Source organism: Phyllobates terribilis, unplaced genomic scaffold (genome assembly GCF_046119375.1).
Source record: "Phyllobates terribilis strain yellow unplaced genomic scaffold, ASM4611937v1 Scaffold_3__8_contigs__length_932513732, whole genome shotgun sequence".
In the NCBI taxonomy this organism is placed as follows: domain Eukaryota; kingdom Metazoa; phylum Chordata; class Amphibia; order Anura; family Dendrobatidae; genus Phyllobates; species Phyllobates terribilis.
In genome coordinates this window covers 647,177,151-647,194,601 of record NW_027362763.1, presented here as the reverse complement: position 1 = coordinate 647,194,601, position 17,451 = coordinate 647,177,151, and the positions used below count along the sequence as shown (strand labels likewise).

General features: G+C 55.8%; 1 protein-coding gene across 1 annotated transcript in view; it reads right to left on the bottom strand.

The window, feature by feature from the left end:
* Window positions 1–17,451, bottom strand: part of LOC141257272 (cullin-9-like) — a 180,132-nt gene that overhangs the window by 6,920 nt on the left and 155,761 nt on the right. Inside the window, exons 15-24 of the mRNA XM_073671639.1 lie at window positions 15,833–16,004; window positions 15,652–15,757; window positions 15,396–15,491; window positions 12,539–12,714; window positions 12,330–12,463; window positions 12,068–12,253; window positions 11,876–11,982; window positions 11,618–11,800; window positions 9,814–9,971; window positions 2,297–2,528 (exon numbers count right to left, since the gene is read on the bottom strand). Of these exons, the coding sequence (XP_073527740.1) occupies window positions 2,297–2,528; window positions 9,814–9,971; window positions 11,618–11,800; window positions 11,876–11,982; window positions 12,068–12,253; window positions 12,330–12,463; window positions 12,539–12,714; window positions 15,396–15,491; window positions 15,652–15,757; window positions 15,833–16,004 (1,550 nt within the window). The remainder of the gene's footprint in view (window positions 1–2,296; window positions 2,529–9,813; window positions 9,972–11,617; window positions 11,801–11,875; window positions 11,983–12,067; window positions 12,254–12,329; window positions 12,464–12,538; window positions 12,715–15,395; window positions 15,492–15,651; window positions 15,758–15,832; window positions 16,005–17,451) is intronic.

Genomic DNA, 17,451 nt, shown 5'->3' with positions numbered 1-17,451 from the left:
CACGACTACAACTGAGAAGAACCCTCCCCGATCATAGAGGATGCCCCCAATTACAGAGCGGCCACAACTACAACCGGGAAGAACCCACCATTATCGTAGATGATGCCAATGATCATAAAGTGATCACAACTACAACTGAGAAGAACCCACCTCCATCAAAGAGTGACTACAAATACAACCGAGAACTCCCCACCATCATAGAGAATACCGCTGATCAAAGAGTGATCACAACTATAACCAAGAAGAACCCACCTCCATCAAAGAGTGACCACAAATACAACCGAGAACTCCCCACCATCATAGAGAATACCGCTGATCAAAGAGTGATTACAACTACAACCAAGAAGAACCCACTATATTCATAAATGATGTCCCTTATCATAGAGTGATCACAACTATAACCAAGAAGAACCCACCTTCATCACAGATGAAACCCTCAATCACAGAGTAATTACAACTATAACTAAGAAGAACCCACCTCGATAACAGATGATGGCCCCCAATCAGAGTGACCACACAACTGAGAAGAACTCACCATTATCATAGATGATGTCCCCTGATCATACAGTTATCACAACTACAACTGAGAAGAACCCACCATTAACAAAGATGATGCCTCTGATCATACAGAGACCACAATTACAACAGAGAACCCACCATTATCAGAGGATGGCCCTGATCATGGAGCGATCACAACTACAACTGAGAAGAACATCACCATTGTCATAGATGGTGCTCCCAATCATTGAGTAACCACAACTACAACAGGGAGGAACACATCTCCATCACAGATGATGCCCCATTCATATAGTGATCACAAATAAAACTGAGAAGAACCCACCATTATTATAGATGATGCCCCCGATCTTCATGGTCCCTTCTTCTCACCATCTCCTATTTCCCCTCAACATCTTCTCCTGATCATCCTCATTCTCAACCTGCCCCATCTTCCTCAGCTTCCCCTCAACATTTCTTCCACCTCATCCTCCTCTTCACCATTCCACCATACACCTCACCATCTCCTCCTCCTAATCCTCCATCTTACCATTTCACAGTTCTTCTCTTCATTATTTCCTCCTCCTCCTTTTCATCCCCTCACCATGTCCTCCTCTCCATTTTTTCTTATGCCCTGCCTTTACCACTTCAATTCACCGTCTCCCTCTTCACCTTCCCTCCTACCCCTCATGATCTCCTCCTCCTCATCATCGCCACGGCACCCTTCATCATGCCCTCCTTCCTGTCCTCATTGTCAACCCCGCCACCTCTCACCATCTGTCCTCCTGATCTTCCTCCTCCCCATTTTCTCCTTATTGTCAAAGTGCCCTGGTTCTCTTCCTCACCATCTAGTCCTAATGGTCTTCCTCCTCATCCAGGTCCTCATCATCATCATCATCATCTCATGCTCCTGGTCCTCATCTTCACCTTTACCCACTATCCTTCACCAACTCCTCCTCCTAGTTCTTTTCCTTACCTCACCCGGCTTTCCTACACCTTTTTTCCTGCCCATCACTCCCTTTCCTTCACCATCTTCTCCTCCTTATCATTCCCACGAATCCTCACCACCTCCAAACTACCTCTTCCTCCTCCTCACCATCTACTCCGAATGGTCCTCCTCACCATTCTCTCCTCCCCTCTTCCCCTTACCATCTCCTTCTCATCATCACCATCTCCTCCTCCTGCACCTAATCCATACCATCTCCTTTTCAAGCCTCCAACATCTTCTTCTCCTAACCACGATTTCCTAAACAACATCCCCCCTATTCATCACCATCTCCCCTGCATTAACCCTTTCCCTCACCATCTGCTCCACCTGGTCACCCCCCTCAGCATCTCCCTTTTCCATCACAATCTCCTTCTTATGGTCCTCATCACAATTTCCCCTTTTTCTCACCATCTCCCCTTTCCCTCACCATCTACTCCTACTGGTCCTCATCATCATCATCATTCCTTCTTGGTTCTCCTCCTCATCAATCCCTACTTCCCCACACCTACCCTCCTCCTGGGCGTTCTCTTCCAAATCATCTCCTCCTTCTTACCATCCCCCTTCCCCTCCTACTTACCATTCCTTCTTCACTATTCACCCCCTCCCCTACCATATTCTCCTCCTTGTTCTTATCCTCACCATTACCTCCTCTGCACCATTTCCTCACCACCTCCTCTTCGTGGTCCTCTTTGTCACTATCTCCTAATCATCCCCACCATCTCCTCCTGGTCCTCCTTAATCTTCCTCCAGGTCCTTTGTCTCCAACACCTTCTCTTTCTTCTCCTCATAACTCCATCTCCATCTTTTCCTCACCACCATCTCCTCCTCCTGGTCTTCGTCCTCTTCGTTCTCCTCTGATAAGACTTCTCTATCGCGCTCCTGCAGTCGGTACAGATGTTCCTCTTTCTGCAGATCTTTTGCCTCCTGCAGGTTTTTCAGCATCTGTTGTGGGAATCGATTTGGGAAGCAAATTCCAATGTGATCAACCACCGTGTTCTCCAGCCAGCAGGGTCCGAGCGAAAGGAGCCGATCTGCCAGGTAATGCCTGCAATACAAAGCATCATGGGAACAAGAGCCTGGCAACAGAAGCACAGAGCATCACAGATAACAGCAGCACAGAGCGTCACAGAGAACAGCAGCACAGAGAACATCAGCATGTAGAACAGCGGGATAGAGCATCACAGGCCAACAGAGAACAGCGGGACAGAGCATCAGAGCACAACACAGAGAACAGCATCACAGAGAACAGCGGGACAGAGCATCAGAGCGCAACACAGAGAACAGCATCACAGAGAACAGCGGGACAGAGCATCAGAGCGCAACACAGAGAACAGCATCACAGAGAACAGCGGGACAGAGCATCAGAGCGCAACACAGAGAACAGCATCACAGAGAAAAGCGGGTCAGAGCGCAACACAGAGAACAGCATCACAGAGAACATCAGCATGTAGAACAGCGGGATAGAGCATCACAGGCCAACAGAGAACAGCGGGACAGAGCATCAGAGCGCAACACAGAGAACAGCATCACAGAGAACAGCGGGACAGAGCATCAGAGCGCAACACAGAGAACAGCATCACAGAGAACAGCGGGACAGAGCATCAGAGCGCAACACAGAGAACAGCATCACAGAGAACAGCGGGACAGAGCATCAGAGCGCAACACAGAGAACAGCATCACAGAGAACAGCGGGACAGAGCATCAGAGCGCAACACAGAGAACAGCATCACAGAGAACAGCGGGACAGATCATCAGAGCGCGACACAGAGAACAGCATCACAGAGAAAAGCGGGTCAGAGCGCAACACAGAGAACAGCATCACAGAGAACAGCGGGACAGAGCATCAAAGCGCAACACAGAGAACAGCATCACAGAGAACAGCGGGACAGAGCATCAGAGCACAACACAGAGAACAGCATCACAGAGAACAGCGGGACAGAGCATCAGAGCGCAACACAGAGAACAGCATCACAGAGAACAGCGGGACAGAGCATCAGAGCGCAACAGAGAGAACAGCATCACAGAGAACAGCGGGACAGAGCATCAGAGCACAACACAGAGAACAGCATCACAGAGAACAGCGGGACAGAGCACCAGAGCACAACACAGAGAACAGCATCACAGAGAACAGCGGGACAGAGCACCAGAGCACAACACAGAGAACAGCATCACAGAGAACAGCGGGACAGAGCACCAGAGCACTACACAGAGAACAGCATCACAGAGAACAGCGGGACAGAGCACCAGAGCACAACACAGAGAACAGCATCACAGAGAACAGCGGGACAGAGCACCAGAGCACTACACAGAGAACAGCATCACAGAGAACAGCGGGACAGAGCACCAGAGCACAACACAGAGAACAGCGGGACAGAGCACCAGAGCACTACACAGAGAACAGCATCACAGAGAACAGCGGGACAGAGCACCAGAGCACAACACAGAGAACAGCATCACAGAGAACAGCGGGACAGAGCATCAGAGCGCAACACAGAGAACAGCAACACAGAGAACAGCGGGACAGTGCATCAGAGCGCAACACAGAGAACAGCATCACAGAGAACAGCGGGAGAGTGCATCAGAGCGCAACACAGAGAACAGCATCACAGAGAACAGCGGGACAGAGCACCAGAGCACAACACAGAGAACAGCATCACAGAGAACAGCGGGACAGAGCACCAGAGCACTACACAGAGAACAGCATCACAGAGAACAGCGGGACAGAGCACCAGAGCACAACACAGAGAACAGCATCACAGAGAACAGCGGGACAGAGCATCAGAGCGCAACACAGAGAACAGCAACACAGAGAACAGCGGGACAGTGCATCAGAGCGCAACACAGAGAACAGCATCACAGAGAACAGCGGGACAGTGCATCAGAGCGCAACACAGAGAACAGCATTACAGAGAACAGCGGGACAGTGCATCAGAGCGCAACACAGAGAACAGCAACACAGAGAACAGCGGGACAGAGCATCAGAGCGCAACACAGAGAACAGCATCACAGAGAACAGCGGGACAGAGCACCAGAGCACAACACAGAGAACAGCATCACAGAGAACAGCGGGTCAGAGTGCAACACAGACAACAGCATCACAGAGAACAGCGGGTCAGAGCGCAACACAGAGAACAGCATCACAGAGAACAGTGGGACAGAGCACCAGAGCACAACACAGAGAACAGCATCACAGAGAACAGCGGGTCAGAGTGCAACACAGAGAACAGCATCACAGAGAACAGCGGGTCAGAGCGCAACACAGAGAACAGCATCACAGAGAACAGCGGGACAGAGCATCAAAGCGCAACACAGAGAACAGCATCACAGAGAACAGCGGGTCAGAGTGCAACACAGAGAACAGCATCACAGAGAACAGCGGGTCAGAGCGCAACACAGAGAACAGCATCACAGAGAACAGCGGGACAGAGCATCAAAGCGCAACACAGAGAACAGCATCACAGAGAACAGCGGGACAGAGCATCAGAGCACAACACAGAGAACAGCATCAAAGAGAACAGCGGGACAGAGCATCAGAGCGCAACACAGAGAACAGCATCACAGAGAACAGCGGGACAGAGCATCAGAGCGCAACACAGAGAACAGCATCACAGAGAACAGCGGGACAGAGCATCAGAGTGCAACACAGAGAACAGCATCACAGAGAACAGCGGGACAGAGCATCAGAGCGCAACACAGAGAACAGCATCACAGAGAACAGCGGGACAGAGCATCACAGCGCAACACAGAGAACAGCATCACAGAGAACAGCGGGACAGAACATCACAGAGCAACACAGAACAGCAGTACAGAGAACAGCATGACAGAGAGCAGAAGTACAGAGAACAGCAGGACAGAGCATCAGAGCGCAACACAGAGAACAGCATCACAGAGAACAGCGGGACAGAACATCACAGAGCAACACAGAACAGCAGTACAGAGAACAGCATGACAGAGAGCAGAAGTACAGAGAACAGCGGGACAGAGCATCAGAGCACAACACAGAGAACAGCATCACAGAGAACAGCGGGACAGAGCATCAAAGCGCAACACAGAGAACAGCATCACAGAGAACAGTGGGACAGAGCATCACAGCGCAACGCAGAGAACAGCAACACAGAGAACAGTGGGACAGAGCATCACAGCGCAACACAGAGAACAGCGGGACAGAGCATCAGAGCGCAACACAGAGAACAGCAACACAGAGAACAGCATCACAGAGAACAGTGGGAAAGAGCATCACAGCGCAACACAGAGAACAGCATCACAGAGAACAGTGGGACAGAGCATCAGAGCACAACACAGAGAACAGCATCACAGAGAACAGTGGGACAGAGCATCAGAGCGCAACACAGAGAACAGCATCACAGAGAACAGTGGGACAGAGCATCACAGCGCAACACAGAGAACAGCATCACAGAGAACAGTGGGACAGAGCATCAGAGCACAACACAGAGAACAGCATCACAGAGAACAGTGGGACAGAGCATCAGAGCGCAACACAGAGAACAGCATCACAGAGAACAGTGGGACAGAGCATCACAGCGCAACACAGAGAACAGCAACACAGAGAACAGTGGGACAGAGCATCACAGCGCAACACAGAGAACAGCATCACAGAGAACAGTGGGACAGAGCATAAGAGCGCAACACAGAGAACAGCATCACAGAGAACAGTGGGACAGAGCATCACAGCGCAACACAGAGAACAGCATCACAGAGAACAGTGGGACAGAACATCACAGTGTAGCGCCCCGAGGGTTCGGCCGCTACAGAGGTATTGCACCTCAACCAGAGGTGTGATATTCCACTCCCGGGTAAGGATGGAGTATGGACCAGGGCTCAGTTAGCTGCATACACCACACACACCCCATTTCCGGGGGACAGCTCAACGGTGCTCCCATTTATATATATATATGCGGGCACAACTGACTATGTCCCTGGCTGGAGTGGGGAGGGGGGAGGAAAACCCAGTGGTGTAGGAGCAGATAGGGGTTGGGTTCTGAGCATAGGTAGGAGCTCATTGGGTGCTGGTCACCTGAGCTCACACACAGAGGAGGAGGTATAAAAGGTGGGCACCATCTTGAGTCAGTCAGTGAGTCCGTACAGTGGAGAGGTGACAGGGAGCAGAGGCTCTGTAGGAGCTCTGCTCAGAAAGCAGGCCTAGAAAAAGGCCGGGGCCAGAGAGGAGAAGTGGAGGAGAGGAGAAGGAATGGAACAGAAAGAGAAGGAACCAAGGAGTAGAAAGGCTCAGAGACACGGAGGCAGAAGGGACCCTAAGGACCAGCGTGATATCGGGTGACGGGTCAGGCAAGAGAAGGGTACCGGATCCCAAATTGGTGGAGGTAAATCATCCCTCAGCCAAGAACCGGAGGTCGTGATCATTTATTGGTGCAACCTCCCGCTAAACCTGCTAGGAAGGCACCATATAGGATAGTGGGAAACGGGGCCCAAGTTTGCCCGCATAGATCCGCGGCAGCTGGACAGAAGTTTGGTCACTGGTGGGGCACGAGCCAGAGAGAGGACAGAAGGGGGTCCTGGGCTATACTCCTGAAGTGTCCGGGGGTTGACCGAGCCCCGCACCTGGTGGACGCAGCAAGGCTTGGGCAGTCATTGCCGGCAGAGATGGCTCAGAAAATAACTGTGAGCTAAAGGCATTGGACTGCAACACGCTGACTCTGTGTTTCTTACCGCGCCAGCACTAACGGTACTGGGACGCCCGGCACCACAACCCCCACCATTGACTCTTACTGCCCTGAGGCTACACTCCTCCCGTGGGGAGTTATACTATTCCCTGCTGCACCTACAACACCAGCCTCAGTGGTCTGCCCCGCAGCGGCGGTTCACCCTGACCGCAATCCACGGGTGGCGTAGTCGGACATTGCAAACCATACGAATAGACTGCCACAGCACTTGGTCTGACCACCCTGAGCCACGGGACCGGGTTGCAACTACTACCCCCCATCATCGCACTGAAGCCCGGTTCCGGGTGCCCCACGGCCTAGGGGGCGAGTCAACAGCGCAACACAGAGAATAGCAGCACAGCGAAACACAAAGAACAGCAGCACAGAGAACAACAGCATAGAAAACAACAGAACACAGTGGGACAGAACATCACAGTGCAACACAGAACAGCAGTACAGAGAACAGCAGGACAGAGAGCAGAAGTACAGAGAACAGCGGGACAGAGCATCAGAGCGCAACACAGAGAACAGCATCACAGAGAACAGCAGCACAGAGAGCTGCAGCACAGCGCAACACAGAGAACAGCAGTACAGCGCAACACAGAGAACAGCAGCACAGCGCAACACAGAGAACAGCAGCACAGCGCAACACAGAGAACAGCAGCACAGCGCAACACAGAGAACAGTGGGACAGAGCATCACAGAGAACAGCAGCACAGCGCAACACAGAGAACAGCAGCACAGCGCAACACAGAGAAAAGCAGCAGAGCGCAACACAGAGAACAGCAGCACAGCGCAACACAGAGAACAGTGGGACAGAGCATCACAGCGCAACACGGAGAACAGCATCACAGAGAACAGTGGGACAGAGCATAAGAGCGCAACACAGAGAACAGCATCACAGAGAACAGCGGGACAGAACATCACAGAGCAACACAGAACAGCACTACAGAGAACAGCATGACAGAGAGCAGAAGTACAGAGAACAGCGGGACAGAGCATCAGAGCGCAACACAGAGAACAGCATCACAGAGAACAGCGGGACAGAGCATCAGAGCGCAACACAGAGAACAGCATCACAGAGAACAGCGGGACAGAGCATCAGAGCGCAACACAGAGAACAGCATCACAGAGAACAGCGGGACAGAGCATCAGAGCGCAACACAGAGAACAGCATCACAGAGAACAGCGGGACAGAACATCACAGTGCAACACAGAGAACAGCAACACAGAGAACAGCAGCACAGCGCAACACAGAACAGCAGTACAGAGAACAGCAGGACAGAGCATCACAGAGCAACACAAAGAACAGCATCACAGAGAACAGCATCACAGAGCGTCACAGAGAACAACAGCACAGAGAATAACAGCATAGAGAACAACAGCATGTAGAACAGCGGGATAGAGCATCACATGGCAAATGTCATGCCAGGTGTGGGAAAGACTTAGTGCAACACAGAGGGAAAAGGGAGCCCAGACACTACGGAAAGGGGGAAGTGGAGACCTCCTAGTCTGATCTTGCTTCACCCTGTCTCAACTACCATCCCTATATTGCCTCTTCAGCAATCGCCACATAAGTGCCTCGCCCTACTCTCCCTGGCATATGGCTACGGCTAGGGATGGGAGGAGATGAGCACTAGTCAACCTCCACTAAACTCTATAGACAACAAGGGTAGACAAACAGGGGGAAATGGCTTAGCTTTAGATGAACTCCAAATATGTACATGGCCTCAAGCTCCAGAGAGGACGAAGTACTGCTCCTGCTAAGCTTCATAAGTAGAAATGGATATTGTCGGCGACTCCCTCTCAGACACACCAGGTATATATACACCCAGGCAGAGAGCTAATTAGCAACAGGGAGGAGCCACTCGGTCCTAAAGACAACCTCTTATCTAAGAAGCTGTCTGCAAAGCCAAACGTAGAGATCTCCTGCAACCCACTGCAGGGCGACTGTCAGTCACCTCTGACACACCCGTGACACCAACACAGAGAACAGCATCACAGAGAACAACAGCATAGAGAACAACAGCACATAGAACAGCGGGACAGAGCATCACAGGGCAACACAGAGAACAGTAACACAGAGAACAGCAGTACAGAAAATAGCTGGACAGAGCTTCAGAGCGGAACACAGAGAACAGCAGCACAGAGAACAAAATCACAGTGCAACACAGAACAGCAGTACAGAGAACAGCATCACAGAGAGCAGCAGTACAGAGAACAGCGGGACAGAGCATCAGAGCGTAATACAGAGAACAACATCACAGCACAACACAGAGTACAGCGGGACAGAACATCACAGTGCAACACAGAACAGCACTACAGAGAAAAGCATCACAGAGAGCTGCAGCACAGCGCAACACAGAGAACAGCAGTACAGCGCAACACAGAGAATAGCATCACAGAGAACAGTGGGACAGAGAACAGCAGCACAGAGAACAGCAGCACAGCGGGACACAACATCACAGTGCAACACAGAACAGCACTACAGAGAAAAGCATCACAGAGAGCTGCAGCACAGCGCAACACAGAGAGCAGCAGTACAGCGCAACACAGAGAACAGTGGGACAGAGAACAGCAGCACAGAGGGACAGAGCATTAGAAAACAACAGCACAGAGCTTCACAAGGAAACATGAGAATATTCAAACCTGTAAAAATGCTCAAAGGAATTGGCCAGTTCCAGATCAGACAAGAAAAGAATAAAGTCCAGGAATTCCTGCAGCTGCTCCAGGGCCCGGAGATCAGAAGAATCTGCACGAATCGCAGTTATCAGCTGATCTATATAGCGAGCAAACTGCTCCGTCACCTGCAACATACAAACATCCGGGATATTAGAGGGGGCCCACACCACCATACAGACACCGGAGGGGTCCACACCACCATACAGACACCGGCGGGGCCCACACCACCATACAGACACCGGCGGGGCCCACACCACCATACAGACACCGGCGGGGTCCACACCACCATACAGACACCGGCGGGGCCCACACCACCATACAGACACCGGCGGGGTCCACACCACCATACAGACACCGGCGGGGCCCACTCCACCTACAGACACCGGCGGGGCCCACACCACCATACAGACACCGGCAGGACCCACTCCACCTACAGACACCGGCGGGGTCCACACCACCATACAGACACCGGCGGGGCCCACACCACCATACAGACACCGGCGGGGTCCACACCACCATACAGACACCGGCGGGGCCCACTCCACCTACAGATACCGGCGGGGCCCACACCACCTACAGACACCGGCGGGGCCCACACCACATACAGATACCGGCGGGGCCCACACCACATACAGACACCGGCGAGGCCCACACCACATACAGACACCGGCGGGGCCATACCACATACAGACACTGGCGGGGTCCACTCCACATACAGACACCGGCGGGGCCCACACCAACATACAGACAAAGGCGGGGCCCACACCACATACAGACACCGGCGGGGCCCACACCACCATACAGACGCCGGCTGGGGCCCACACCACCATACAGACACCGGCGGGGCCCACTCCACATACAGACACCGGCGGGGTCCACTCCACATACAGACACCGGCGGGGCCCACACCACCAGACGCCGGCGGGGCCCACTCCACATACAGACACCGGCGGGGCCCACACCACATACAGACACCGGCGGGGTCCACTCCACATACAGACACCGACGGGGCCCACACCACATACAGACACCGGCGGGGTCCACTCCACATACAGACACCGGTGGGGTCCACTCCACATACAGACACCGGCGGGGCCCACACCACATACAGACACCGGCGGGGTCCACTCCACATACAGACACCGGTGGGGTCCACTCCACATACAGACACCGGCGGGGCCCACACCACCATACAGACACTGGCGGGCTCCGCACCACCATACAGACACCGGCGGGGTCCAGTCCACATACAGACACCGGCAGGGCCCACTCCACATACAGACACCGGCGGGGTCCGCACCACCATACAGACACTGGCGGATCCCACTCCACCATACAGACTCCGGCGGGTCCCATACCACCATACAGACACCGGCGGGGTCCACACCACCATACAGACACCGGCGGGGTTCACACCACATACAGACACCGGCGGGGTCCATTCCACATACAGACACTGGCGGGGTCCACTCCACATACAGACACCGGCGGGGCCCACACCACCATACAGACACTGGCAGGCTCCGCACCACCATACAGACACCGGCGGGGCCCACTCCACATACAGACACCGGTGGGGTCCACTCCACATACAGACACCGGCGGGGCCCACACCACCATACAGACACTGGCGGGCTCCGCACCACCATACAGACACCGGCGGGGTCCAGTCCACATACAGACACCGGCAGGGCCCACTCCACATACAGACACCGGCGGGGCCCACACCACCATACAGACAGTGGCGGGGCCATACCACATACAGACTCACGTGTAGCGCAGTCAGGAATGACAGCTGTAACAGCCCTTCACAGAAGCCTTGGCGCAGAGACAGTAAGAATTGCGTCTGCTGCCCAAACATCTCGTCCATGGCGAGTCTAAGAGCCCGGTACATGGAGCAGATCCGGGGAGACAGATCCACATTATTCCAGGACATCTCCAGAAAGCGCTGCACCTGGAGGACACTAGGGGAATTAAACCCAATAACAGTGGAGGAGTCCATCCCAGACAACGCCAGAGCAGCGGCTACCTGCTTCCGGACCACCTCTTGCCAGCACTGGGCAATTCCCGCCACACTGCTCCATCCAGAACCGGAGGGTCTCACAGGCGGACTGAGGGTGTCCCGACTCTTCCCATCTGAGGAGAGAGGCAAACGTAACACCACCTAAGACACAGGTTCCCATCCTACCTCCCCCGCCAGGTGAAGGGATAAGACACTCACTGGTCCTACTGGGGGACTTCAGTCCGGCAGTGTCCTGGGGGCTGGTGTCCACAAGTACCAGGAGGTGAGTGAGCCTGCGGACCCGAGAGTTGAAGATTGAGGTTTGGGCCTTGGGTCTTCGGGCACTCTGAATGTTCTCCAGGTAGCGGGTAAGAAGCCAGCTGAGGGGGCTCAGACCTACGGAGTCTGGAAGAGATTGGGATTGCAGGCTGACCTCCCGCCCAGCAGGTAAGCAGAACATTGGGGTCCGAGAGGTTCTTACCTGAGGTTGTGATGCTCCTCACCAGGGGAGATATCAGAGCCTCCCAACAGGTGCGGCCCAGAGCCTGTGCGGCCTCATCGTCCGGCAGGAACCGATCTGCAAACTCCTGCTCATGTGACAAGGCGCGGTTCAACCTGCAATGAGAAGACCACTCAGTGACAGAGGAGATACCACCAGGGATGACGGCATCTGCTCCCGCCTGGTGCTACCTGCTGAACAGCTGAAGTAAGCGCTCCTTCTTCTCACAGATCTCCTGCCCCCAGCTGTGAGCTCGGCTGGTGTAGAAGAGGAACGTTCTCCGGCACAGCTGCTCCTTAAACACCGGCCAGAATGTCGGCTTTGGCCCCAGGACCTCCAAACCACGGACCCTCGTGTCAATACCACCCTGCAGTAAGACCGCGTTACACGAGCGTGGTGGGAGGCTGAGCCTCATGCCAGTACAGCAGCCCCACGCCAGCACAACAGCAGCAGTCCCAAGCCAGCGCAGCAGAAGTCCCACATCAGTAGAGCAGCATCCAAGCGCCAGCGTAGCAGCCACGCGCCAGCAGAAGCCACGAGCCAGCGCAGCAGCAGAAGCCGCGAGCCAGCGCAGCAGCAGGAGCCCCGAGCCAGCGCAGCAGTAGAAGCCACGCACCAGCGCAGCAGCCACACGCCAGCGCAGCAGCAGAAGCCACGTGCCAGCGCAGCAGCAGAAGCCCCGAGCCAGTGCAGCAGCCCCGAGCCAGAGCAGCAGCAGAAGCCACGTGCCAGCCCAGCAGCAGAAGCCCCGAGCCAGCGCAGCAGCCCCGAGCCAGCCCAGCAGCAGAAGCCCCGAGCCAGCGCAGCAGCCCCGAGCCAGCGCAGCAGCAGAAGCCACGAGCCAGCGCAGCAGCCACGCGCCAGAACAGCAGCAGAAGCCACGAGCCAGCGCAGCAGCAGAAGCCCCGAGCCAGCGCAGCAGCAGAAGCAACGAGCCAACGCAGCAGCAGAAGCCCCGAGCCAGCGCAGCAGCAGAAGCCCCGAGCCAGCGCAGCAGCAGAAGCCCCGAGCCAGCGCAGCAGCCCCGAGCCAGCGCAGCAGCAGAAGCCATGAGCCAGCGCAGCAGCAGAAGCCACGAGCCAGCGCAGCAGCAGAAGCACCGAGCCAGCTCAGCAGCAGGAGCCCCGTGCCAGCGCAGCAGCAGGAGCCCCGAGCCAGCGCAGCAGTAGAAGCCACGCACCAGCGCAGCAGCCACACGCCAGCGCAGCAGCAGAAGCCACGTGCCAGCGCAGCAGCAGAAGCCCCGAGCCAGTGCAGCAGCCCCGAGCCAGAGCAGCAGCAGAAGCCACGTGCCAGTCCAGCAGCCCCGAGCCAGCGCAGCAGCCCCGAGTCAGCGCAGCAGCAGAAGCCACGAGCCAGCGCAGCAGCCACGCGCCAGAACAGCAGCAAAAGCCACGAGCCAGCGCAGCAGCAGAAGCCACGAGCCAGCGCAGCAGAAGCCACGAGCCAGCGCAGCAGCAGAAGCCACGAGCCAGCGCAGCAGCAGAAGCCCCGAGCCAGCGCAGCAGCAGAAGCCCCGAGCCAGCGCAGCAGCCCCGAGCCAGCGCAGCAGCAGAAGCCACGAGCCAGCGCAGCAGCAGGAGCCCCGAGCCAGCGCAGCAGCAGAAGCCACGAGCCAGCGCAGCAACAGAAGCCACGAGCCAGCGCAGCAGAAGCCACGAGCCAGCGCAGCAGCAGAAGCCACGAGCCAGCACAGCAACAGAAGCCACGAGCCAGCGCAGCAGCAGAAGCCCCGAGCCAGCGCAGCAGCAGAAGCCACGAGCCAGCGCAACAGCAGGAGCCCCGAGCCAGCGCAGCAGCAGAAGCCACGAGCCAGCGCAGCAACAGAAGCCACGAGCCAGCGCAGCAGCAGAAGCCCCGAGCCAGCGCAGCAGAAGCCACGAGCCAGCGCAGCAGCAGAAGCCACGAGCCAGCACAGCAACAGAAGCCACGAGCCAGCGCAGCAGCAGAAGCCCCGAGCCAGCGCAGCAGCAGAAGCCACGAGCCAGCGCAGCAGCAGAAGCCATGAGCCAGAAAGGCAGCAGAAGCCACGAGCCAGTGCAGCAGCAGAATCCCCGAACCAGAGCAGCAGCAGGAGCCCCGAGCCAGCGCAGCAGAAGCCACGAGCCAGCGCAGCAGCAGAAGCCACGAGCCAGCGCAGCAGCAGAAGCCCCGAGCCAGCGCAGCAGCAGAAGCCACGAGCCAGCGCAGCAGCAGAAGCCACGAGCCAGCACAGGAGCAGAAGCCCCGAGCCAGCGCAGCAGCAGAAGCCCCATGCCAGCGCAACAGAAGTCCCGAGCCAGCGCAGCAGCAGAAGCCACGAGCCAGCGCAGCAGCAGAAGCCACGAGCCAGCGCAGCAGCAGAAGCCACGAGCCAGCGCAGCAGCAGAAGCCACGAGCCAGTGCAGCAGCAGAAGCCACGAGCCAGCGCAGCAGCAGAAGCCACGAGCCAGCGCAGCAGCAGAAGCCCCGAGCCAGCGCAGCAGCAGAAGCCACGAGCCAGCGCAGCAGCAGAAGCCACGAGCCAGCGCAGCAGCAGAAGCCACGAACCAGCGCAGCAGCCACGAGCCAGCGCAGAAGCCACGAGCCAGCGCAGCAGCAGAAGCCACGAGCCAGCACAGCAGCAGAAGCCGCGAGCCAGCGCAGCAGAAGCTGCAAGCCAGGGCAGCAGCAGAAGCCACGAGCCAGCGCAGCAGCAGAAGCTGCGAGCCAGCGCAGCAGAAGCCACGAGCCAGCGCAGCAGAAGCCGCAAGCCAGGGCAGCAGCAGAAGCCACGAGCCAGCGCAGCAGCAGAAGGCACGAGCCAACGCAGCAGCAGAAGCCACGAGCCAGCGCAGCAGCCCCGAGCCAGCGCAGCAGAAGCCACGAGCCAGCGCAGCAGCAGAAGCCACGAGCCAGCGCAGCAGCAGAAGCCACGAGCCAGCGCAGCAGCAGAAGCCACGAGCCAGCGCAGCAGCAGAAGCCACGAGCCAGCGCAGCAGCCCCGAGCCAGCGCAGCAGCAGAAGCCACGAGCCAGCGCAGCAGCAGAAGCCAAGAGCCAGCGCAGCAGCACTGCGGCCACACATTACCTGCTGACACCGCTTGATCTTCACCTGAACCACAGGCCAGAAACGTGTGGCGTTCTCCAGGAGCACGACGCGGGAGGTGGAACTGGAGATGTTCACCTGATCATGAACACAACAGAAAGCAATGACGACCTCTGACCCTAGGGGCGGCCCACAGTACAGTAATAAGGATGCCACTGACAACCACCACAGTGTGTCACATGATATAAAGCTGGGGTGTCAGCGGCCAGAGACGCCATATTGTCTGGACATGACTGACCGCGTTCAGCTCCGTGCTGATATTGGACGCATTCTCTCCACCCATAACGAGCACCCGGGCCGGCATGTAACTGGAGTCCTCACTGGCCACGACCATCAGCAGCTGCCTGCAGGGGGCGCACAGATTCGTGTTATATACATGTATCCAGGTCCCAACCCCGACGCCAAGAGCCACATCTCACCGGATCACCACTCCTCGGTGCATGAAGATGTTGATATAATGGGAGCCGGTGCTCCCACTCGATTCCCAGTACGACTTGGGGTTCCCGTCCGTTAGTTTGCTGGCACGATGTGGGTTTGAGGACACTTCCATCTTCCCCCAACATTTGTCTTCTTTCTTTCCAGACCAGGATTCTGCAGATGGAGAGAATTGAATGTAGCCTCTGGGGAAAGAGGAGTTCTGCTCTGCAGTAACATACTGCTGCGCAAACAGCAGATAATAAAGAGTAATGAAGAGCTGAACCTTGACAAGAGCTTACAATCTATGAGGAGGTCGGGGTGACACTACAGGAAGAGCTGCTGGGCTTGTAAGGCACGCCATCCTATGTATAAATAGGGCAGGACACGTAGCTCTGCAGTCACCCATGGGTGCTGGTGTATTACAGTCACCCGGAGCGCGGGGGAAACTGACGCAGGAGCAGGAACTGAGCAAAACATAAGAGTCAGAAATGCTGCTGGGATCGGACGCTGCAAAAGGTGCTGTATGTTCTTAGGATTTAAAATTATGGACACTGAGAAGAAGCCTCATAGTCTGAGAAAGCGTCCTGTAGAGGAATGGTGCAGAAACCTCGGGACTGCCAGGCTCAGTACACAGAGGATGTCGCTCTGAAGCTTCCTTCATATAGTCACTGTTACACAGGAACAAATCATCAACTTCATACAACTACATCCTTGATTCCATATGGTCGTGCTCTAGGAAAACAAAAGTTATGGGGGCAACGGTGGTAAATAAAGTTATGTCTCAATACAGCAGATGTGTTGTCAGCAGCCATCCCCTGCTGGTGATCATCACATGTACCTGACCCTATCAGGGTGGTATACAGATGAGGAGGAGATGTAGGGCGGTGCAGCACTGTGGAGAGGACGGGTAGGTGGTAGACAGTGATGAGGAGGAGATGTAGGGCGGTGCAGCACTGTGGAGAGGATGGGTAGGTGGTAGACAGAGATGAGGAGGAGATGTAGGGCGGTGCAGCACTGTGGAGAGGATGGGTAGGTGGTATACAGATGAGGAGGAGATGTAGGGCGGTGCAGCACTGTGGAGAGGATGGGTAGGTGGTAGACAGAGATGAGGAGGAGATGTAGGGTGGTGCAGCACTGTGGAGAGGATGGGTAGGTGGTAGACAGAGATGAGGAGGAGATGTAGGGCGGTGCAGCACTGTGGAGAGGATGGGTAAGGTGGTATACAGAGATGAGGAGGAGATGTAGGGCGGTGCAGCACTGTGGAGAGGATGGGTAAGGTGGTATACAGAGATGAGGAGGAGATGTAGGGCGGTGTAGCACTGTGGAGAGGATGGGTGGGATGGTAGAGATGAGGAGATGTAGGGCGGTGAAGCACTGTGGAGAGGATGGGTAGGTGGTAGACAGAGATGAGGAGGAGATGTAGGGCAGTGCAGCACTGTGGAGAGGATGGGTAGGTGGTAGACAGAGATGAGGAGGAGATGTAGGGCAGTGCAGCACTGTGGAGAGGATGGGTGGGATGGTAGAGATGAGGAGATGTAGGGCGGTGCAGCACTATGGAGAGGATGGGTAGGTGGTAGACAGAGATGAAGAGGAGATGTAGGGCAGTGCAGCACTGTGGAGA